The sequence below is a fragment of the Trichomonascus vanleenenianus genome, assembly GCF_965637985.1.
Source record: "Trichomonascus vanleenenianus strain CLIB 3782 genome assembly, contig: TRVA0_013S, whole genome shotgun sequence".
Taxonomy (NCBI): Eukaryota; Fungi; Ascomycota; class Dipodascomycetes; order Dipodascales; family Trichomonascaceae; genus Blastobotrys; species Blastobotrys vanleenenianus.
The window spans coordinates 38,200-60,589 of NW_027481874.1; the positions used below are offsets into that span (position 1 = coordinate 38,200).

Genomic DNA, 22,390 nt, shown 5'->3' on the forward strand with positions numbered 1-22,390 from the left:
TCCAAATGAGCCCCTCCTTTTGCGATACAAAATAGTATGTAGATCAAAAATACATTAGTCATTATTCATCATATTATATCTCATGCACACAAATCATGTCTATGTGAACGAGGCAAACTCCATATTTCGTAACAGTTCAAGGTCGTATTCGTTTTCCTTTTCAGCTTCGCCGTCTTCCCCAAAGTTCGGCTCCTCTTTTTTCTTCTCAAGTTCCTTGCGTCTTCGCGACTCAATAAGTCGTATCTGCTGTAGTCTATACCGCCAATTGCTAATGTACTGGCCGTTTGAATGCCAAACTGTGGCGAACTTGGACGCCATAAGAGCCAGGTTTCGCACAAACACTGGAAGGCTCTCTTCAGACACAGTCTTCATGTGACACGCTGCAAAAACGGCAGGGACACCATCCCGCCGATAAGCCCTCACTCGGTAGAAGTTCTTGCTAACTGAGTTGGATGAGAGTGTATCGGACTCACTAAATGCAACAGTATGGGGGGAAATAACAATGTTCACAAAATTGAACTGTGAAGATCGCGCCTGTTCGAAGTTGAACGGCAGGCTACTCTCGTCGTAATAGATGCAAACGTAATCGTTTCCAATGTGGCGCTTTTTGGACGAGAAATTTACGTCGTGCGGATTGTTGGGCATCAGAGTCGTTGTGTGGAAAATAACCTGCGTGATTTTGTCCGTCCATGTGTAGGCAAACTCACCATCAACGTTGTTTTCAGTGTCAAGCCCGCCGCTGTATATCTGCTTGTTGTTCTTCAACCGCACCAGACGACCAAGCCTCGACATGAATCGCCGGAACGCTCGAGATCCACACGTGTTGCCAAGGAACTCCTGTTCCGAGTTCTGTCCAGGAGCGATATACAGCACGCCAATCTTGTGAAAATCAACAACTGGAGTACGGTCAAAAGCGCCCAGAGCCCGATGGATAGCCGGATCGTCGCTAAGCAAGAGCGGCTTAATCGGATTGTAAGGGTCCACGGGACGCGCAAGCTGAAGAAGCATGTAAGATGGTGAGAAGAGCTTGTACGGCTCATTCTCCACCAATTTGTCTTCCTTATCGAGTTCTTGCTGCGTATGGTAAAGCAAGACACGATCCTTGAGTCGCTGTGGGACCGTCTTCTCGTCCGGTTTGACGCTGAGCACAATCGTCCCTGTCGGCCGTCTAACCACTATCTGAGATTTGCCAGTCTCCACATTTGACTCGATTGACACTATGCTGGTCCCGTAAACCCAGCGCTTGCACTCATAATTTTGTGGGATTGGTCGCGACGTCGTAGATTGCATAACGAGATCGAGGTCAGAGTGGGTGAACCGGTAAATCAAGTCCAATGTGGCCAGACTTTGCTCATCAATGTCATCGTTAGTACCATTGGCCAAAATCAGGTTTCTAGTAATGAAGGTGGCCATCAAGTGGCGACTGGACCGCCTGAGCGTTAAAAACCAGTTTGCGATAACATTATACGCTAACGCAAGAAGGTACTGCGAGAGGTAATTGTTCTCGGTGTTATTTTCGGCAGATACTGCTGTTGTTGTAGTATTAGCAGTAGTAGACGATGCAGTCTCCTGGGATATCACTGGTTTCCTTTCGAGATCATAGGCATGCTGAATGTACTTGAATGCCATGCCAAACACACGCTTATACTCATCAAGAGTGAAGTTATCTGTCAGTGACGGCAGTCTGGCCAGCGACAGGAGAAACTCCAGAATATGGGGACTCGAAGTGGTCGTGGTAATTTTCGTCTGAAACTTGGTGAAAATTTGGCCCATAAACTTTTTAATACTAAGCGGGAATTCATAGCAGCAAACGACAAGGCCATGAATACACGGAACCGCAGTCTTCTCCCACGAAGAAAGACCGAGCACAAAAGCCTGGACAATGAAGTCCATATCTCTTTTAGTGAATATCATAGAGCTGTATCCAATCACACTCGACATGGTTCGGATCTGTGCCACGAGAATGTCCAGCTTAGTACTTGCTGCTGAATGGGTTGTACTTAGCTGGGCTGACGCGCCCGTGGCACCGGATGGAGGCATCGTCGTAGCAGATTGTTCAGGGCTTGCAGGCAGATCCTGAGGAGTATTAATGGCATTTGTTTTCTGAGGAGGCTGGACAGGAACCTTGGCATTGGATATCTGTTCGCACAAAACTTTCCTAAGCTGCAGTATCTCATCACTGCAAACGCAGAACAGCTGAATATTGGATAATTGGGGGCCTAAATGTGCAAGAACAAACGAGTACGCCTCCCATTCGGCTCCATTTTCGAGAACATCGACTATTATATTCAGCCATCGCGAGATATCGATCTCGTTTCTAGGGCTCATTTCCGTGCTGGCACTTCGCTTCAACATTGCTGAGGGCGTCTCCAGGTTGTCTTGTGAAAGATAGGCAATATCCTCAGGATACCACCAGAACTCGGTACCATCGGGCTTATGGGTCGAATACGATCGGCCCACAGTAGCGGCCAAGCCATCCATATTATTGGGAGCCGTCAAATAAACCCAATTGTCGGTCGTAACACGTATTCTGCACAGCACCCTCGCAGCTTCAACGAATGCTTCTGGCGACGAGTTCATGGTAGTTCGACAAATTTGAGCCAGATTCATGTACACCGATGTAGCCTTGACGGCGTTAAACCTGAACGTTAAGACGAAAACTTGGGCCAGCGATCTAGCGACCAATCTGCTCTGGAAGCTCGCCTTGGGGTTGCTGCTTTCAGCTTCATGTCCGAAATTTGACGGCGACAAATCCCTGTTGTAGACGGTCATGAGCATATTGCAGAGTCTCTCAAACGGTTCCAGATCACACTGAACGGCTATCTGTGCAAACAGTTCAAGTAGCTCTACGAGAGCGCCCTCATCTTGCTCTTCAGCAATTGAACCAAAAAGCTTTTCGGTGAGTTTGCTGATTACTTCGGCCTCGCAGATATCCCGAGAGATGGAGAATATAGACCGTGCCAGCTTGACTAGTTTACTGCGGACCTCCGTGCCCCACGTGTGGTCATCCCAGAAGTGCGCAACTAGAGTATCGAGGTTATCGGCCCAGTTCTTCGACAATGGGTTGCAGTAGTGATCAGCTTCAAAGCTTGATATAACCGTGAGAGCACTCTGATCATCAACGTAAGCGCTCATATCAAGCAAGAAGCTGATAAGCATTTCGTAAGGACCAGAAAACGCTCGCTTGTCTTTTAGCATCTTGGCCACAAGGGAAGTGATGTGCTGGAATTTCTCAAGAATCTCACCAATAACGTCGTCCCCGCTGCTACTGTCGGCAATGCTCCTATGCCGATACTGACGAGACCTTCGCAAAAGTACTGGCGACTGGCTGAGCAAGTATACCGACTCAAGAGGAGAAGACTGGCTCGACTCCCACACTTCGTAAGGGATAGCATCTCGGATGGTCTGGTTGCTGAGGATCGTGTATAAACAAGTACAGACCTCCAGCCCATGCCGTACACTCTCAACATTGAGCGAAATGCGTAGCGATGACAGGATCTGGGGGATGGGTATCTCGACCATTTGCTTACGGGCACCTGGAGTCAGCGAAAGTTCAATCAACCGTACGAGGAATCGCGCAGCGCCCCGCATCGTATTAGAATTGACTTCCCGGTGGTTCGAGCCTTCTAAAATTCTGCATAGCAGCATCACTGTGTTGTTGCCTGTATGGCTTTTAGTAAGGTTGAGCACGGACTGCCACGCTTGGTCGGCCTGCTGCTCAACGGTAATAGTGATTCCGCATAAGATCTCCAAAATATCGCACAAGTTCTCCATCGGTAGGTAACCGTACACCATGACTGTATCTATAAGGTCACAGCACACAGAAATATCACTACGTTTCGACGTCTTGCGGCAGATGCCCACTGTCTCCTTGAGTATTGCCTCGAGATCCGGCTCATTGAACACGGCAATGTTAAACTTCAGTACGTTAATTGCGAATCTCAGCAGGCTGTGGAAGTTTTCCTCCATAGTAGTCCACGGGCTGGCCATGTCCTTCTTCTTGCCGACCCGGATTTCCTGAGTTTCGCCAGCAACGCGACGCATCCACGAGATGAGCACTCGCGGCAGGGAATATCCAATGACATTGCCCGCCTGAGAAAGATCCAGCACGTTTCGGCCATCATTGGTGAGCGCTTTTAGACAGCTGAGCTGGAGGTCAAAGTCCTCCAAACAGGCCCCACGAACGATACTCCGGTAGTATGATACACGGGTGGCCACAGAGTACTCGTCATAGTTAATACATGCCTTCAGGAGCCTCCATCCCGCCCTCCGGCACTCTGGTGGCTGCTTGGAGTCGACCATGTCTTTCGCCGCATACCAAATCTCAGGCACACTCGAGACCGATGACGTCTCTACAAAAGACCGAATCAATTCGCATGCGGCAACCCGGGACCCGGTCGACGTTGAAGACCCAGATCCGCGCTGGTTCGGCCCCAACTTAGCCAGCAAGTCACGGATCTCAATGCCATGAATGTTACCTAGAACTGTGGGGTTGATTTGAGGAGAGGACGAAGTGGTTACACTCGGGGACGACTTGAATGGCTTCGTCAGTGTCTTGAGAACATTTCCCAGACCCCCGGCCGCAGGAGACTTGTGCGTAGCGTCATCGCCTGGCTTCGATGATGACGGCGTAGACATCTACAACGGTGGAGGTTAGCTTCACAGCCTATCAAAGACTACAGTGTGACGATACCTACCAGGGAGTCTCAATGACCGACCAACGACAATTCAGCTATTATACAATGGCCCACGTACTTCCACCGATGGATTTAATTTGTTTCCAGGGGCCAATTTACTACTGCAAACGCTTAGTGCACTGTCCGTCCAGAGGGTTCCAACGAGACAAGAAAATGGAGTTTCTCCTTATCGCGCGCGCAGGGGGCGAAACACATGAGCCACCTGCGGCTCACTGCACCATTATTCTACGCTGTTCTACCAATTCATTTCCATTAGATATATGGACCTACCTTAGCTTGGAATTCGGTATATTTAATTGGCCATTACTGATGCTCGACCGTTCAACCATCACAATCCACCACTCTTAGTAGACTATGCAAGAACAGCAGTGCAGAGATTTTACAACGATTGGCTGAAAAGTAGTTTGTAACCGGCTAATAGCAGAGATAATTGGAGCCTACCATGTGAAATTGGCCGCACACAATGCACTGGTTAGAAATCAGGGGTAGGCTAATCGTGCGGCGCATGCGGCTCAATATGTTTATCGATCGATCACCTTGTGCCCAAATATACGCGTAGACCGACATCGTTACGGACCCAATATACACCAGATCTCATATACCAAGGAACAGTTGATCTGTAATGATAAACGATGAGCGATTTTTATGACAGTGATGATCCTATTATAGGCGAATTTTATGACAGTGAAAATCCTGGTTCAGGCGATCCTTATATAATGATGTCCAGTGATCCTAGTGAGGATGATGATGAGGAGGAGCATGAAGAGATGGATAATTCCGGAGGCAGTTGGAGTCGGTTAGTCAACACTAGAGTGCGGAGTATCGCAGAAGAAGAAGGCGGCACTGACGAGGAGATAGACTCTGAAGAGGAGGAAGAAGAATCAGAAGAAGAAGAAGAGGGGGAGGGGGAAGAGGGAGAACAAGCTGAACCAGACGTGGAAGACTTGGAGAAAGAAGTGGTCACAATGTACAATGAAGGTGTCCGGGACATGGAACAACAGGGATTGGCCGATATTGGCAATCTGGCATGGTGGACTGTTTCCTCTTTCAAAGTGGGGCATGGAGTAGAGCAATTGCGTAAGGATTCTCCATTAGAGTACTGGCAAAGTGATGGCGGACAGCCGCATAACATTGACGTGCAATTCTCGAAGCGAGTGTCGCTCCAGCGCATATCTTTATTTGTGCACTTCCCGCTGGATGAGTCGTACACCCCGACTAAAATAGAGATCCAGGCCGGCACGGGCTACCATGACCTCCAGCGGCTTCTTACTCTTGAAATGGTCGAACCGCAAGGCTGGACCCATATGCCACTCGATCAGGTCCGCAGCGATGGTGTGCTGAAAACGTTTCTCGTCCGTTTTGTCATCATTGCGAATCACCAAAACGGAAGAGATAGTCACATCCGTGCTATCAAGTTCTACTCGCCCGAGGGAGTCTCCAAACTAGAACTCGATGACGAATGGAAATTCTCAACCCTCGCAATGCTTTCGGAAACTATGCTAAAATGAACAGAATATGCAGCGATATTGCTTATTCTCGCCCCTTAAGGTTTTTCTTGGAGCTACTAACTAATGATTTGCATTGATAATCTACGACATACATATATATATACCCCTAATCAGCCGCACGGAGCCGCACAAAAAGCGGCAACCCCTTTGATTTAAAAGTTTAATAGCATTTGTACCGTAAGCTCATAGCAACCCTGTACTAATAATCCTGAACTAATCTCCCCATTTTCAAGTTCAATCGCAGAAGCAATTGAAGTATCAGCAGCCTTTTCAGAGTAAATCATATCACGGAGACGCGACAACAACATTTTTCAAAACAAGTCACAACGCGGTGTAACTACAACCCTCTCATATCGTCGTCTCTAGCGAACAGGAGTAACACAAATCACCATGGATCTCCAGCCGTTGGCGAATTTGTTGGCGCAGTCCGTCGAGCATACCCGGGCGAAGGCCGCCGAGACTGAATTGAAGCAGAACGAGCGCCAGCCGCAGTTCTCCATCATGCTGCTGCACATCGTGTCGAGCGGCAGCTTCCCTTTGCAGACGAGGCTGGCCGGCGCCGTGTTCTTCAAGAACTTCATCAAGCGCAAGTGGACCGACGAGGAAGGTAACTACCTCATCCCCGAGTCGGACGTGGTTGCCCTCAAATCGGAGATCATCAAGCTCATGATCTCGCTGCCTCCCGTGCTCCAGGTGCAGATTGGCGAGGCGGTCAGCATCATGGCAGACAGCGACTTCCCAGACAGGTGGGAGAACCTTGTCCCTACTCTGGTGGAGCAACTGGGCCAGGATGCGAAGACGAACAATGGCGTACTGACCGTGGCCCATTCCATCTTCAAACGATGGCGGCCGTTGTTTAGGTCGGATGCCCTGTTCCGAGAAATCAAGCTGGTTCTTGACCAGTTCTCGGTGCCGTTCCTGCAGCTCTTCGACCACACCGATCGTCTCATCCAGGAAAACCAGGCCAACAAGCAGGTGCTGGTGGACCTGTTCGGCACTCTGCATCTCATCATGAAGATCTACTTTGATCTCAACTGCCAGGACATCCCTGAGTTCTTCGAGGACAACTTGGACACTCTCATGGAGAAGGTTCATCGATACCTGACCTACAGCAACCCGCTTCTCGTTACCGATGATGAGGACGAGACGGGCCCAATTGAAAAGGTCAAGGCGAGCATCTGTGAGCTGCTGGAACTGTACACCCAGCGGTATGAAGAGGTGTTCGGAAAGCTTATCCCCAAGTTCGTGGAGACCACCTGGACTCTGCTGACTAACACGGGTCTCGAGCAGAAATACGATCTCTTGGTGAGCAAGGCACTCGCTTTCTTGACGTCCGTGGCTAAGGTGCAGCGACTGGCGACGATCTTCGAGGAGCCGCTTGATCAGGTTGTTAGAATGATTATCCTGCCGAACGCTTCCATGCGAACGTCAGACGAGGAGCTATTTGAAGACGACCCAATTGAGTTCATCAGAAGAGACCTCGAAGGGTCTGACAGTGATACGCGCCGAAGAGCCTCAACGGACTTCATCCGAGAGCTCTCCGATAAGATGGAGTCTAAGGTCACCCAGGTGATGACACGATATGTCGAAGAGTACTTGGCCCAGTACGCCCAGAACAAGGCTGAGAACTGGCGAAGCAAAGACGCTGCTATCTACATGTTTTCAGCTATTGCTGCCAAGGGCAGTGTTACTAATGCTGGAGTTGCGGCCACCAACCTGGATGTTGTCGAATTCTTCAGCAAGAACATCGCCCCGGACCTTGTAAACGACGACCTCCACCCAATCCTCAAGGTGGACGCTATCAAGTACATTCACACCTTCCGAAATCAGCTGACCAAGCCTCAGCTCACAGAGACGTTTGGCATGCTGGAAAGACACTTGGGCTCTAATAACTATGTCGTCTACACTTACAGTGCTATAACGATTGAGCGAGTCCTGGCTATGCGTGACAAGACCCAGTCGGGCCTGCTGTTCACCAAGGCCGATGTCCAGCCGGTGGCCCAGAGCCTGCTAGCAAAACTCTTCCAGCTCATCATTGGTAATGGCCAGAAGTCGCCCGAGAAGCTAGCCGAAAACGAGTTCCTCATGAAGTGTATCATGCGTATTCTTATCACAGCCCAGGAGGGTATTGCTCCGTTTGGCGAACTGCTGCTCCAGCAGCTGGCGGCTATTGTCGGTGAGATCAGCAAGAACCCGTCCAACCCCAAGTTTAATCACTATACCTTCGAGGCCATCGGTTCCGTCGTACGGTTCTGCAGTCAGACCGTCAGCCCCAGCAAGATCGAGGCCGTGGTTATGCCCGTGTTCATGAATGTCCTCCAGGAAGACATCCAGGAGTTTGCGCCCTATGTGTTCCAGATCTTTGCTCAGATTCTCCGGGCGACGCCAAAGGACGCAGGCCTCTCCGAAGGCTATCAGCAGCTTATTCGGCCCCTCATGTCTCCAGCACTGTGGGAGGCACGAGGCAATATCCCGGCTCTGGTTGGTCTTCTGCAAGCTATCCTCGTTCACGGCGGTAGTTCGGCAATTGTTGCCACCGGCAACTTAGTTCCTCTGCTGGGCGTCTTCCAAAAGCTGATTGCGTCACGAGTGAACGACGGTTATGGCCTGGATCTACTTGAAGAAGTGTTCCTCGGGATCTCTGTGGAGGATCTCCAGCAGTACTTGAAGCAGATTGGCGTGCTTCTCCTGCAGCGTCTTCAATCCTCTAAGACTGACCGGTTCGTAGCGCGTCTTTCGCGGTTTGTGTACTTCCTGAGCGCTGTAGAGAACCGTCCAGGCCTTGGCCCAGCGTTTGCTATGGACCTGTTCGACAATGTCCAGGATGGCGTATTTGGGCCAGTGCTGGTCCAGTTCATCCTGCCTGCTACCCTCAAGATCCAGAGCGCACAGGACCGGAAGATTGCGGCCGTTGGCCTTACTAAGCTCCTGTGCCAGGAGCAGGCATTCCTCACTGGCAAGTACTCCGACAAGTTTGCTAAGGGTCTTGACACCCTTGTTTCTCTTCTGGAAACCGAAATTCCCCAGACTCTTAATGATGATATTGCGCTCAACATGGAGCTCGATCTAGAGGACGCTTCTTTCGGCGCGGCATTCATCCGTTTGGCTACTACCACCACGCGTAATGTCGACCCGGCTCCCTCGGTTCCAAACCCGACCCTCTTCGCTGTTGCTGAGCTGAAGCGAATCAACACCCAGTTCAACGGCGCCGTCAAGAACATGGCGGATTTGGACGACAAGACCAAGGCCTTTCTCGCTAAGCATGACATATAAAAGCATCTCTAACAGTTCAAATGATAAATTGTACAGTACCATTAATATGAAATACATCAATTCTTGACAACTGGTACCCCTACGAGTAGTGTAACAAATTTCCAACTATGAAGAGTAAAAGGGCCCGATTGTTATTATAATACGCAACTATTGACCTCGTCTCCATCAATACTATTAACTTTAGCCAGAACACTTTCAGCTTTGAAATCAGACTACGGAGACGAGTAGCCTCACAGATTCCAAGTCTGGCCTATGAATGTCTCACAAGGTACAGCAGATTATCACTCTAAATACCAGTGGTACATTTTAACTGTATTTGAAACTCAAATAAAGATAGCATGCATGAGCTGATTATCTAAAATTAGACCAATCGTGTAAGGACCATGTAGTACCGGGTATATAAGCTGGAGTTATGATTTTCGGATGTTGTTACCAGTTGATGTACCGGGTACATGTGAGATTGCCGTTGACGATTCCCCGTTTTATACCAGGGGCACCACAACGATCAAGTCCAAAATGAACGATGCAGTTACCCCCAGAAATTTGGCTAATCGTCTTACAATATCTTAGAGAGTATGAGTATAACCTTGACAGTCAGCTATGGAGAGTCAGGTCAGTTTGTAAAATGTTGGCTCGGCTGGCAGACAGCCTAATCTGGAGCCAGGTAACGGTACAACTGAATCGCAACATATGCGAGCCTGTTCTCAAATTTGCAACGCTCTTTGACGCTGTTCAATGCGCATTGGACCAACATTCATCTGCTCTTTCTTTTGTCCGTAGCACACTAAATCAGATCAAGATCAACGTTGGCAAGGCAGAATTGGAGAAGCGATATGAAGTTTATCATAACATTTACTCGGCCTTACGACTTGCCCCCTCGAGTACGAGCGACTCTGCACTCAATAATAGACTTCTTCAGGCTCTTTTATCATGGAAAGACAATAACAATACTAATATTGACGACATTATCACGGCGTTGATAGCTCCTTATGATGGTTACGCTATACCCAACCACTACAGCAATGAAATAGACTCAAGCAACATTCGACAAGGGATCCAAATCATCAGGCGCAAATTTTGTTACATCAAACATGTCCAGTTAAGCATTTACAGAGGAATCACGGATAACCCCGACACATTGGCCCTCTTTGTTGAAATTTTAAATGGCATTGCAGAGAATTCAAGGCTCCAATCGCTGGATGTAATTGGAAATTTTTCGAATAGATTCCCAGTAATTCGTGCGTTGCAGAGTTTTTCAAAAAACCCGCTACAAAGACTAATTATCAACGAAGATAACGTGCTAGTTCCGGGTAGTGATATCGCTCAAGCATTGAACGAATTGCCTAGTTGTACTGAACTGACAGTTAAGACAACCGTCAAAAGCGAAGGCCCCGTGGCCAACCTTACTGCCAATCTTGCCGAACTTGTTATTAAATATGGGCTGAGTATAGCCCGCTTGAAAGAGGTTATTTCACCATATGAATCTTTGGCCCGGCTTGTTTTTGTTATGCGCAACATGAGTGGCAAAATACAATTACCTGATTCTGTAACTCATCTCGAAGCCATTGGCGGATACGGGTTTACTGTGGACAGAGATTTTGCAATGAGCAGCAATTTCCTAAAATCTTTAACGCTCACTGCCGCGATATTTTTACCCAATGCTTACCTATTTCCTAGCCTGGAACATTTGGCGATATCAGGTGGAAAAGTACAGGTTATAGAATGGCATCCAGCAGCCCCATACCCAATGCTACAGACCCTCGAATGCGGTGAGCTCCCTGATGGTAATGATGAAGTGTTACAACTGTTGGAGCTCGCTCGTCCGCTTCAGAAGTTCACTCTGACATTAATAGGGTTCAGCAAACACGATAAACTGTACGCAAGGCTACTTTTTTCAAAATGCCTTCCTCCTATCGTTGCCGTCGAACTAGATCCCAAATCTATTCTGAGTCAGCTCTACTTTGTCCAAAGGCTACTAGCGCGACCTTCCGTTTCCGATGTCCATATCATACGACGCCATACGTTCATGAACATTCCGCCTGTGCTAGACTATATACCGTTGAATTGCAGACGATTGGTGGCCTGTACTCACCAAGGGCGCTTTGACTTTTCGGATACTCATGCATTGCACATTGATTTTATTGACGTCCCTTTAGGTCCCATAGATGATGAGCTAAAGCGTCTATTAGCTTCTCGCTGAACTGCCAGCACTATCGGTTCTCACATTTGATATTAGACAACTTTAATTTCCTTCAACTATGACTGAGTTAAATTAGAGGTTTCTATTAACATATTCTATTCATTACCATACCTAATACATGTAGATATTTGGGCTCTGCTCTGCAGACGTTAGTTCTTTAAGAGTTGGGACGGTGTCTTCCAAATCCCATACTGTCCTAGCCTTAGGGTCGAGATTCGAACAGTCGATAATAATAGCTCCAATGCGATTCTTATCAAGAATCTTTTCCTTTATAAGCTTGTTTACCCGTCCTGCCGTGGAACATGCTACTCTTGACTTTCCATTGAGAGCCTTCTTGTCATACTCTAGGCCGTTCTTCTTAATAAGCTTGATCGAGCCGCCTGGTAGCTTTTTGAGCGCTCTAGTGATATCGCATGCGCGGATGGCAGAGATTGCCAGCACAAGAACAAGATTTTCGTCCTCAATTGTTTTGTTGCAGTACTTCAAAATGAACTCCTGGTAGTTGTCCAAAACTCTTTCTTTCTTGAATCCAGCGGTGTCTACAAATGCGGTCTGGTCAATGCTTCTTTCATTGATCTCAAGGGTGGATAGATCTTTATTTTGTTTCCGGATCTTATTGGCGATATAATCGGCAATCATCGAGGGAGTGTAAAATGCAATTTCCTTCTGCTGTTTCTCGAGACTCTCGCTCTTCAGCTTTTTCTTCTGGACCAGCTTATCACTCTTCTTCTTTCTCTTCTTCGACTTTTCCTCTACCTCGACGTCACTCTCGTCACTCTGTTCCTTGAGCTCAGCCTCTGTCGGTAGGTGACTAACATCCTCTTCTCCAGATAGATCGAATGAGTAATCGAGTCCATCATCTAAGTCGTCAACTGCTGTATCAATCACCTTAGCCATCTCGTCGTTTGATCTCGATCTTGAAATTCTATAATTTTTTTTTAATTTTCAGCGCCGTACTAGCTTATCGCTAATTTGACGAAATTTAGCCTCCCAAAAAGTCCAGGCCGTTATCAAACATAAACAGTAACGGTTACTGTATGAAAAGACTTAATTGATATGGAAAATCCATCTACGCCAGGGCCGCTAGCGCTGGACAATGGTAGCCGGCATAGCGGGGCTCGTAGAGGGCTATTCACGCCTTATACCACGCCGAGAAGGGACCCAGTGACTCCCCACACTATCCGAGCCATGCGGAAGTTGAATACCCCGAGACGGAGGGTGTCACGGTACAGGGTTCCGACACCGAGGGACGACCTCCGGGCTCTCAGCAGGGCCTTGGTCCGGGAGAAGAAGGAGCTGGAGCATCAGAAGACCATCGAATACACCAGCCCCACAATTGTCGTGGAAACCGCCGGATCACAGCCGGCTCCGACAGGTGGAGTTGGAGAAGCGGAAGAAGAACCATTAGTCAGTGAGGACCTTGAAGGGCTTACTCGAGGTAGTGAAATCGCAGGCTCAAGTTCGAGGGAAGCAATTGAGCAGGTTGAAACCAGGCGGCGTATGACCAATAGCCGGTTGAGCCTCGCTCCTCGCTTAAGCGAAGAGTTTAGCTTCGCGCATGATCATACTGTTATGAGGATGGAGGGCAGAAAGGAGAGTCTAGCGTTCCCGAATGAGAGTATATTAGAAGAAGAGGTTCCTGTTGAGCCTACTTTTAGGATTGAATTCCACGAAGAGGAGGACGTAGTTCCCGAGCCTGATTTTCATGACGAACTTATTAACGAGACTACCAATTACGAGATTAACGACAACTTTGATGTTGACGAACAGAATTTAATGGACATGAATAATGACGATGATAATGTAAATGGTAAAGATTATCAATGGTCGGATCTTGATAATGACTACGACGGGGCTAAAGAGGACAACGCGACGCTTCCTATGCAAATACCAACGGCAACTGTGGCACAAGCAAGACAGGCGCGTCGTCCTACGCGAGAGCAGCCTACTGCTCTGCCGACACGAATTATTAAAAGCTTCATCAAGTCGTTGCCGCTCGAGAAACGACTTGCTCCTTCGGTGATGCCGGCAATCATTGAAGCTTCCGAAGCGTACTTCGAGCAGGCTATGGCTGATCTGGCAGATTACTCTGAACATGCGCGACGAACTCGAATAGACGGGTCGGATGTAGTGCAGTTGATGAGACGCCAGCGGATCATTTCGCGCAACATGCCCCTTTACGCAGTCGCTAAGCAGCATCTTCCAGGCGAACTCATGGATCTCATCTAGCCTTTATTTATATTACCACGGTACGATCACCGTGTTACAATTATTACAGTCGACGCAAGCGACGTTACAAAAACCTATGGCACGCTTGCCAGCTGATGCATTCGAATATTTAGAGTTGATGCGTGTTAGAGTTAATGCTATGTTACAAAATCTATGATATGTACAGTTAGGATCGGTTCTGTTTGACGAAACGGAACAAGTCAATGCAGGCAGCAGGTGTGACTCCCTGGATCCGTCTTGCCTGGCCCAAGGTCTGAGGTCGCACTGTTTCCAAGAGGGTCCTGCTTTCGTTTGAAAGCGATGCAAGCAACGAGTAGTCCATATCATGCGGGATTTGCAGGTTTTCGTCTGCCTCGAACGCCTTGACCGCTTGGAGCTCTCGGGCAATATAAGGAGCGTACTTGGCATCGATTTCGACCTGCTCGAGCACTCTTGGCGAAACTTGAGCAAGCTCGGGGAATTCAGGCAACAGCGTAGAGATAGAGACGTCATTTAGCCTCAGCAGAGCGTAGCCAGATCGACGTTGCGGATCACTAGGGTTGAGCTTGATGGCGGAGATACGCTTAGACCAGGCAGACGGCGAGTGGGTGCGCGATTGGAGGAGATGCTTAGCGCGCTCGTAGTCTGTGTGGTCTTGGCAGAATTGATCGTACCGCGAATCAGATACGACGCCCAGCTCGTGGCCAATCTTCGTGAGGCGGATGTCTGCGTTGTCTGACCGGACGGTGAACCGGAACTCGGAACGCGAAGTGAACATGCGGTAGGGCTCTTCGACGCCCATGGTGACGAGGTCGTCGATAAGCACGCCAATGTAGCCCTGTGTGCGCTTCATGACGAATGGCGTCTTGTTCGCCGCAGCTCTGCCCGCGTTGATGCCGGCAATGATGCCCTGGGACGCAGCCTCTTCGTAGCCCGTGGTGCCATTGATCTGGCCCGCCAGGTAAAGGCCGTCTACTTTCTTGGTTTCCAGCGAGGGCTGCAGTTCGCGCGGGTCGACGTAGTCGTACTCGACGCCGTAGCCCGGCTGGGTCATGATGACGTTCTCGAGGCCCTTGATGGTGCGCAGGAACTCGAGCTGGACGTCCTCAGGCATGGATACGGAGATGCCGTTGGGGTATATGAGGTCGCTGTCGAGCCCCTCAGGCTCGAGCCACACCTGGTGGGACTCCTTGGACGAGAATCGCAGGATCTTCGACTCAATGGATGGGCAGTAACGCGGGCCCTTGACGGACTCGCGGATGTGGACCGACTTGGACAGGTTGTTGCGCAGAATGTCGTGAGACTTGGGGTTGGTACGCGTCATATGGCACACCTGCTGCTGGTTGGCCAGAGACACTGCTGAGTTGAGGGTGCTAAATGGCCGCGGAGGCGCGTCGCCGGGTTGGACCTCGAGCTCCGAGAAGTCAATTGAAGATTTGAGCAGCCGCGGAGGCGTGCCCGTCTTGAGCCTGCCCATGCGGAACCCAAACGACTTGAGCGTCTTTGAGAGGCCAAACGTCGCTTCCTCGCCAATGCGCCCTGCTGGATAGACGGTCAGGCCGATGTGGATCTCTCCCGACAGGAAGGTACCCGTGGTGATGATGACTTTTTTGGTGCGGATAAGCTCTCCAGATTCGAGCATGACGCCGACAATGGCGGGTCTGCCTTCGGAGGTGGTATCTATGAGGACGTCCTTGACAGCGCCTTCTTTGATGGCCAGGCGGTCACTGTAGGATTGAAGCTCCTTGAGCATTTCGCGGCGGTAGATGTCGCGGTCAATCTGGGCTCTCGGGCCCCACACGGCGGGGCCCCTGGACCGGTTGAGCACCTGGAAGTGGATGCCTGCGCGGTCGACAATGCGCGGGGAGACGCCATCGAGAGCGTCGATTTCACGCAGGAGGGTTCCCTTGCCAATGCCGCCGAAGCTGGGGTTGCAGGAGCAGACGCCAATGTTGGCGAGCTTCGGGGTCACCAGCACTGTGGCGGCACCGGCCCTGGCCGCGGCAGCGCTGGCTTCAGAACCAGCGTGGCCGCCGCCTACGACGACGACGTCGGTGCCCAGCGAAGAGCTTAGTTGTTGCCTCAGTCGAGCGTCTACATAGAGCGAGCGCCTTCCCAATCTCGCTGATCTCGCCAGTCGAAGCATCGGTAACGAGTATCTACGGTCTGTGGTACTAATCGGTATCTATATGGTATGTCCAGTACTATTCCTCCAGTACTTCTGATACAGTGGTTGATATATCTAGTACTATCCCTCCAGTACTTCTGATGCAGTGGTTGATATATCTAGTACTATCCCTGGTAGACTACTGATACGGTGGCTGATGTCTAGTACTATCCCGTGATATATCTAATATCTAACCTTGATCCAGCGGCTGATATATCTATATCACTGGTAATGTGGTTAATATATCTTGTACTATCCGTGATAGAGTTGGTTGAAATACTAGTACCGTGGTTGCTCTATCGCGGTGGTTGTCGGCGGAAAAAAATAATTTCAGATAGCGATCCGAGCTGCAGTACTACGTAGAAATGGACTACCGGTTACTACTGCAGGAGGCCACTGAGTGTCTTTAATCGATTAATTCCATCTCTTGGCAGAGTTCAGCTCGTAGAATAAGCAAACTACTATTGTGCCAATTTTTAAATTGATCACGATCTACAGTACTGCAATACTAGAAATAGGCCACCAGTGCTATTGAGATGGGTCTTTTGCCGGTAGAACCCCATCCTATAACACGATATAACTACACTGGTAGGGTTCAGCGAGTGCTAGTTTGTTGGACTTGCCAATTCGATGAGGATGCTACGAAGATCTAATATGCACACACCTATATATGTGCATGTTACCTGTTAGATTATTTATATTGAAATAGGCCAGGGAGTAGTCCCTGAGAACATAGCCCAACTGTAGTACGGCAGTTCATTAAATTGACCCTGGGACAAGTTTATCCCCCTATTGAAGTAATTATCAGTTCTTAGTGAGCAATGAGTAGCAGTAGTAAGGGGTAGCAGTAGTGAGTAGGGTTCAGCTTTATGTGTGCTTGGCATTACGGTAATATCCTGTATGTTTTATGCTAATTGGATCGTGGTGGTGCCAGTACTTATTGGGCAACAGTTAACTGACCAGCCTTCAGTGGTTAACTGCCTATAACCACGAAAATACCAGTAATCTCCAAATAGGTCCCCCATTTGAAATCGTGATATTATCAAGATCCATATAACATATCAAGAGTAAATATACATCAATTATACTTTGCTCATTTGTTAACAATGCCAGTGATAGCGATAAAGCCGGTACCAATTAATCCGATGCGGTACCTATGTGCGGCACTCTAAATTGTGATACACGCTACAAATTGGCGCAACTCTTCCTAGTGCTTGGAGCCCGACGCGAAGCGTCGCCCAGGGGGGTTTGGGGGGCTGAGCCCCCCAAGAAGGACAGGGCAGCAGCGAAATCCCACGGGACAAGATTGCTACGAACCTTTTCATAGCATTGGTGTAACTCGGGGCGTTTCTTGCTCGGAGCCTTCCCCCCAATGACTGTTATGCGATGTATGTGCCCCACCGTCCAAACTACTCATCGGAATGAGCCAACAAGCTAGCGCTGTTAAATCCACAATATGACTACACAATATAACTACAGTATGGTCCAAGTGCAATTAATTGTAAGGGGTACTACGTAGTGAGATGGATCAATGATACAAAGGCTAACACTGGGGCTCTGCCCCAGACCCCCGTAGTCGGGGGGCCAGCCCCCCCAAACCCCCTTAAGACCGTAGTTACATTGTCGTTCAATCGCCAATGCCAGCTCTGATTGCAAGTTTATTTTTCGAGCGCGCGGGGGGAGAGGGGATGTCGGAGGTGGCCATGAAGATATGCAGTGATGGGACCCGAAAACGGAATATTTCGTAACGAACCTCCCCGGGCCTATTTTGACAAGGCGGATATATATAGCAAGTGGATTGCTGCTGAATCGTGAATCACCATCGTGAATGCACAACATTGAGAACTTGGAAAACAAGATGGGCAACTTCTTCCTTGAGAACGGGTCGAACAAGCGCGACCCGGCCTTCTTCCACTCGGAGTCTGGCATGTCGACGCCGCTCCCGCTTCCGGACGTCTACACCCAGCCGGCACACAAGTACCCTGGCCTCGACCAGAGCCACGCCTCCACCGGTGTCATCTGGGCCACCGAACAGGCCGTCGCCAAGGGATACATCCCAGACGACCCCAGCTGGGCCAACTTTGGCCAGGGTGCGCCCGAGGTGGGCACCATCCCGGGGTGCAACGAGAAGCCCAAGAGCGTAGAGACTGACATCATTGAGCGGGAGTACGCGCCGACCGCCGGCCTCAAGGAGCTCAGAGAGGCCGTCGCGAACCTGTACAACCACGACTACCGTAAGGGCATGGCGTCGCAGTACACGTATGAAAACGTGTGCATCGTGCCGGGCGGACGGCCGGGGCTCATTCGAATCGCGTCCATCCTGCGTGATTGCTACCTCGCCTTTTTCTTCCCGGACTACACGGCGTACGCAGAGATGTTGTCGCTGTTCAAGAACTTCGCGCCGATTCCGGTGCCGCTCGACGACAGCGACAACTACTCGGTTCACCTCGACATCATCCAGGGCGAGCTGAACCGGGGCGTGACTGCGCTGCTCACGTCGAACCCGCGTAACCCCACCGGCCAGTCGCTGCGATCCGCCGACCTTAAGCGGCTCCACGATATGTGCCGCAAGACGTGCCTGCTCATTATGGACGAGTTCTACTCGCGTTACGACTACGACAATGGCTGCGATGGCTCCTCCGTGTCTTCTGCGCAATTCGTGCAGGACGTTAACGCCGACCCAGTGCTCATCCTCGACGGTCTTACCAAGGCGTTCCGTCTCCCGGGCTGGCGAGTGTGCTGGATCCTGGGCCCCAAGCAGTACATCAACGCGCTCAGCTCCGCCGGATCCTTCCTCGACGGCGGCACCAACGCCCCCTTCCAGCGTGCCTGCATCCCCATGCTCGACCCGACCTACGTCAGGACCGAGATGGCCGCGCTCCAGAAGCACTTTATGATGAAGCGCGACTACTGCATCCACCGCCTGGAGGCTATGGGCTTCAAGTTCAAGTTCAAGCCAAACTCCACCTTCTACATCTGGCTCGACCTCAAGCTTCTGCCCGGCAAGATCCGCACCGCCCTCGGCTTCTTCCAGGAACTGCTCAAGGAGCGCGTTATCGTCGTCCCCGGCATGTTCTTCGACCTCAATCCGCTCGCCCGCCGTGAACTCCACGACTCCCCCATGTTCCACTTCGTCCGAATCTCCTACGGGCCCGACATGGCCACCCTCAAGCGCGGCATCGACGGTATCCAGCGGGTCGTCGACCGCTACCGTGCCGGCGCCTCCATCCTGCCCCAGCGATAATTCAGACTTCGTGTATCATAATGTTATTTCTTGTGTATGATCTGTCGCCACGTAGGATCTGGCGCCAGGTGTATATATAGTTGACGGAAGACACCTGGGGGGGCTAGCCCCCCAACCCCCCCTTCGCGGAGGGATTGGAACAGACTATCAATTGACAGCGGAGGATCTAAGGGAAAGTTCACCGGGCGGCCAGCCCCAGACCCCCGTAGTTCGGCTTCGCCGAGGAATGGCAGAATCGACGAGATAACCTCCGCGAAGCGGAGCCCAGGGGGGTTCCCCCAAGATCGTTTAAGAGCAATTGCTGTGAGAAAATATTAATCTATAGAGGGTGATCGTGAAATACATAAAAGAGGTTATCGTAGAGCCCGGCGGAGGTTAGACCTTCATATCGTTGAGTCCGAGGTCCTCGTTCTGTTCGTGGGTTCGCTCGTAGTCCTCAATGGTCATGTTAGGGTCTGGGTCTGGGGCGTAGACGTTCTGGATGTAGGAGCCGGCCAGCGGGTCGATCATGATGACGGTGAAGTGCTTGTCGCCGTTAATGGCGGCCTGGAGGTTGGCGAAGAAGTTCTTCCAGTTGTTCTTGGACTCGACATCCATCGAATCGTGGGACTCGTTGAAGATCTTGCTCTCGAGTTCCTCGTAGACCTGGGTCAAAATGCCCTCGAGCGTCGTGAACCGGCCGCCCAGTGTGCCCGGGGTCAGGTCGAGGTTAAGCTCGGGGATCTGCATGCCACAGGACTCGCTCTTGAGGATATCTCGCGCCAGATCATCCGGATCGTCGACCTTGAGAGTGATCTTACGGCCCTTGGCGGGGATGGCACCACCCGTCTTGACTTCGTTGCTCTTGTATCCGCACGATGGGCACACCGTGCTCATGATGATTACCTCCTTGAAGTGCGGGATGTCTACGGGCTTCATGTGCGTAGGGCAGGGGCCGTGGCACGCTGGGCACGTCGCATTGAAGGTCTGCACCTCGGTCTTGTAGTTCTCAATCTCATGCTCCTCCTCTTCCTCGTCCTGCTGCTCGATCTTCGCCGCGACAGACTCGTTTCGTCGCGGATCATTGAGTTTACGTGGCGCCGTCTTGGGCAGCGCAGACTTGCCGCCCAGAGCGATGGAGTGCTCCTGGCGCTGTCGCCGCTGCTCCTCTTCCTCTTCGGGGCTCACGTCGGCAGCGACGCCCAATGCAATGTTCTGGGCCCGCGTACGGAAGTATTCGACGCTCGACCACTTGTGGGCCGCCTCTTCGGGATCGAACTCAACCCACGAGTTTCCGCTCGGGTCGTCGCATACAAATGTAAGCGGGTAGCTCTCGGCGGCGCCATTCAGCACGCCCTCGATCTTTTTCAGGAACTCGGCGATCTTATCGTGAGTCTCCGGGTCAACGTGCTTCCGCACCGGCTGGTCGGACTCGAGATCGTCCCGGATCTGGTCCAGCAGTCCCTCGATGGTCGTCAGCTGACCACGTTGCGGTGGAATCTCGAAGTCGAGCTCGATGAAACGACACGCACACGACTCGGACTTGACAACCTGCTTGTTAAGGTCCTTCTGCTGCTCGAGCTTGAGTGTGTACTTAACGCCCTTCTCCTGGATTTGGCTCGCCGGCTGGATCTCAGAGTTCTTTAATCCGCAGTGCGGGCACTCAAACGACATGATGATCACCTCCCGGAAGTACGGGATCCGGGTCAGCAGCATTCGTGTAGTGCCATTCTTGTGGCAGTTCATGCACAGGGACTCGACTTCTTGTACTGGGTGGCCCTCAGCGTCCGCCGCAGAGGTGATTCGCACCTCGTTATTGGTACTAGTGTTGTCGAGCTGCTCAACAGCATCCCCGACATCCGACACTAGGTTGGTCTTCTGGTCTTCCGACATTGTGTATTCTGGCAAATTGCTTTCTTTGGTATCTGCCGAGATTATGCGATATCTGAATATCTGCCAAGATGATGCGATACTTAAATATCAAAAAAAAAAAAATTTCACCGATTAGTAAATGTGAGTCGCCTTTTCGAAGATGAAAGAATCGACGAGATCTTTCGCGAATTTTTCACGCACGGCTGTGTAATTGGGATGTTATGACTAATCGCTTACTCTCCGCGAAGTGGAGCCACCGTCGTTTGATCCCTTAGCGGAGTACATTCATGGGGGGCTAGCCCCCCAAACCCCCCGTGGCGACGCTTCTCATCGGGCTTGTTGATATCCTCTGCGCACCAGAGCCACGGGAGCTCGATGGCTGGCCCTCGAATACACCAAGCACTAGTACAGGGTATCGCGAAGCTGAATGCCAATGGTGTGTTTTTCGCGAGCGGCTGTGCAGTTGGGATAATATGACTAATTGCGTGCCGCTATCGCTTGTTTGCTTGACTCAGCAGCGAATAATCGGAAAAAAAAGGAAGCCGGACATTTCAGGGCCCGTTGCCTGTCGTCAATCCTTCACTCCGATCTTTCGAGGAAGACGCTAATCCGATAAGACTCCTTCTTTGGTACTATTTCTGAGTGTTGGGCAGAGTTTTGTTTGGTGGTACTTTGGTTTTTTGTGGAACTTTTGTGTGAATCTTGAGAGATAACGAAAAAAAAAAAAAATGGAGAACGACCAGCCGGCTGCTGAGCAGCCGTTTTACGTGAACGCCAAACAGTACCACCGCATCCTCAAACGGCGCATTGCTCGAGCCAAACTAGAAGAAAGCCTCAAGGTCGCCCGGGGGCGGAAGCCCTACCTCCACGAGTCGCGGCACAAGCACGCCATGCGTCGGCCGCGGGGCCAGGGCGGCCGTTTCCTGACGGCGGCCGAGATTGAGGAGCGTGAGCGCAAGGAGGCTGAGGAGCGACAGCGCCAGGAGCACCAGCAGGACGCTGGCAGTAATACGACGAATAACGATAACGAGAACACTACCCCTAATAATCTGACTAACGATAACGAGCACACCACCGCCGCGGCTAATGGTGGTACCACTAATGACACTAACGGAGTAAATGACCATGAGAATAATGACGCGATTACGAATGGACTTGCCGGTGGAGCAAACGCCCTCGCCAGCTCTGCAGGAGAGCTGCTAAATGTTTAGATGTTGGCTCCATCTCTATATGCTATCTATT

The 22,390-nt window shown here is 50.7% G+C and overlaps 10 protein-coding genes across 10 annotated transcripts; 6 read left to right on the plus strand and 4 right to left on the minus strand.

Moving 5' to 3' along the window:
- Positions 1–99: 99 nt before the first annotated feature.
- Positions 100–4,808, minus strand: TRVA0_013S00496 (uncharacterized protein; the record flags this gene model as incomplete). Its single annotated transcript, XM_076684096.1, has 2 exons — positions 4,698–4,808; positions 100–4,638 (listed from the first exon to the last, which is right to left on the minus strand). Exon 2 carries the CDS (start codon positions 4,636–4,638, stop codon positions 100–102), a length of 4,539 nt encoding a protein of 1,512 aa, XP_076541571.1. The 5' UTR covers positions 4,698–4,808.
- Positions 4,809–5,416: 608 nt separating this feature from the next.
- Positions 5,417–6,205, plus strand: DOC1 (anaphase promoting complex subunit DOC1; the record flags this gene model as incomplete). Its single annotated transcript, XM_076684097.1, has 2 exons — positions 5,417–5,489; positions 5,556–6,205. The coding sequence occupies 2 exons, from the start codon at positions 5,417–5,419 to the stop codon at positions 6,203–6,205; spliced, it is 723 nt and encodes a 240-aa protein (XP_076541572.1).
- A 390-nt stretch (positions 6,206–6,595) lies between these two features.
- Positions 6,596–9,478, plus strand: CSE1 (importin-alpha export receptor; the record flags this gene model as incomplete). The annotated part of the gene is made up of 1 exon (XM_076684098.1): positions 6,596–9,478. The coding sequence occupies one exon, from the start codon at positions 6,596–6,598 to the stop codon at positions 9,476–9,478; it is 2,883 nt and encodes a 960-aa protein (XP_076541573.1).
- A 523-nt stretch (positions 9,479–10,001) lies between these two features.
- Positions 10,002–11,678, plus strand: TRVA0_013S00562 (uncharacterized protein; the record flags this gene model as incomplete). Its single annotated transcript, XM_076684099.1, has 1 exon — positions 10,002–11,678. The coding sequence occupies one exon, from the start codon at positions 10,002–10,004 to the stop codon at positions 11,676–11,678; it is 1,677 nt and encodes a 558-aa protein (XP_076541574.1).
- Positions 11,679–11,789: 111 nt separating this feature from the next.
- CMS1 (Cms1p) lies at positions 11,790–12,575 on the minus strand (the record flags this gene model as incomplete). The annotated part of the gene is made up of 1 exon (XM_076684100.1): positions 11,790–12,575. The coding sequence occupies one exon, from the start codon at positions 12,573–12,575 to the stop codon at positions 11,790–11,792; it is 786 nt and encodes a 261-aa protein (XP_076541575.1).
- A 159-nt stretch (positions 12,576–12,734) lies between these two features.
- Positions 12,735–13,907, plus strand: TRVA0_013S00606 (CENP-T family protein; the record flags this gene model as incomplete). The annotated part of the gene is made up of 1 exon (XM_076684101.1): positions 12,735–13,907. The coding sequence occupies one exon, from the start codon at positions 12,735–12,737 to the stop codon at positions 13,905–13,907; it is 1,173 nt and encodes a 390-aa protein (XP_076541576.1).
- Positions 13,908–14,073: 166 nt separating this feature from the next.
- Positions 14,074–16,032, minus strand: MTO1 (tRNA modification protein MTO1; the record flags this gene model as incomplete). Its single annotated transcript, XM_076684102.1, has 1 exon — positions 14,074–16,032. One exon carries the CDS (start codon positions 16,030–16,032, stop codon positions 14,074–14,076), a length of 1,959 nt encoding a protein of 652 aa, XP_076541577.1.
- Positions 16,033–17,881: 1,849 nt separating this feature from the next.
- Positions 17,882–19,297, plus strand: TRVA0_013S00650 (pyridoxal phosphate-dependent aminotransferase; the record flags this gene model as incomplete). Its single annotated transcript, XM_076684103.1, has 1 exon — positions 17,882–19,297. One exon carries the CDS (start codon positions 17,882–17,884, stop codon positions 19,295–19,297), a length of 1,416 nt encoding a protein of 471 aa, XP_076541578.1.
- Positions 19,298–19,672: 375 nt separating this feature from the next.
- On the minus strand, positions 19,673–21,169 carry ZPR1 (zinc finger-containing protein ZPR1; the record flags this gene model as incomplete). Its single annotated transcript, XM_076684104.1, has 1 exon — positions 19,673–21,169. The coding sequence occupies one exon, from the start codon at positions 21,167–21,169 to the stop codon at positions 19,673–19,675; it is 1,497 nt and encodes a 498-aa protein (XP_076541579.1).
- Positions 21,170–21,876: 707 nt separating this feature from the next.
- Positions 21,877–22,359, plus strand: HAP2 (transcription activator HAP2; the record flags this gene model as incomplete). The annotated part of the gene is made up of 1 exon (XM_076684105.1): positions 21,877–22,359. The coding sequence occupies one exon, from the start codon at positions 21,877–21,879 to the stop codon at positions 22,357–22,359; it is 483 nt and encodes a 160-aa protein (XP_076541580.1).
- Positions 22,360–22,390: the final 31 nt, after the last annotated feature.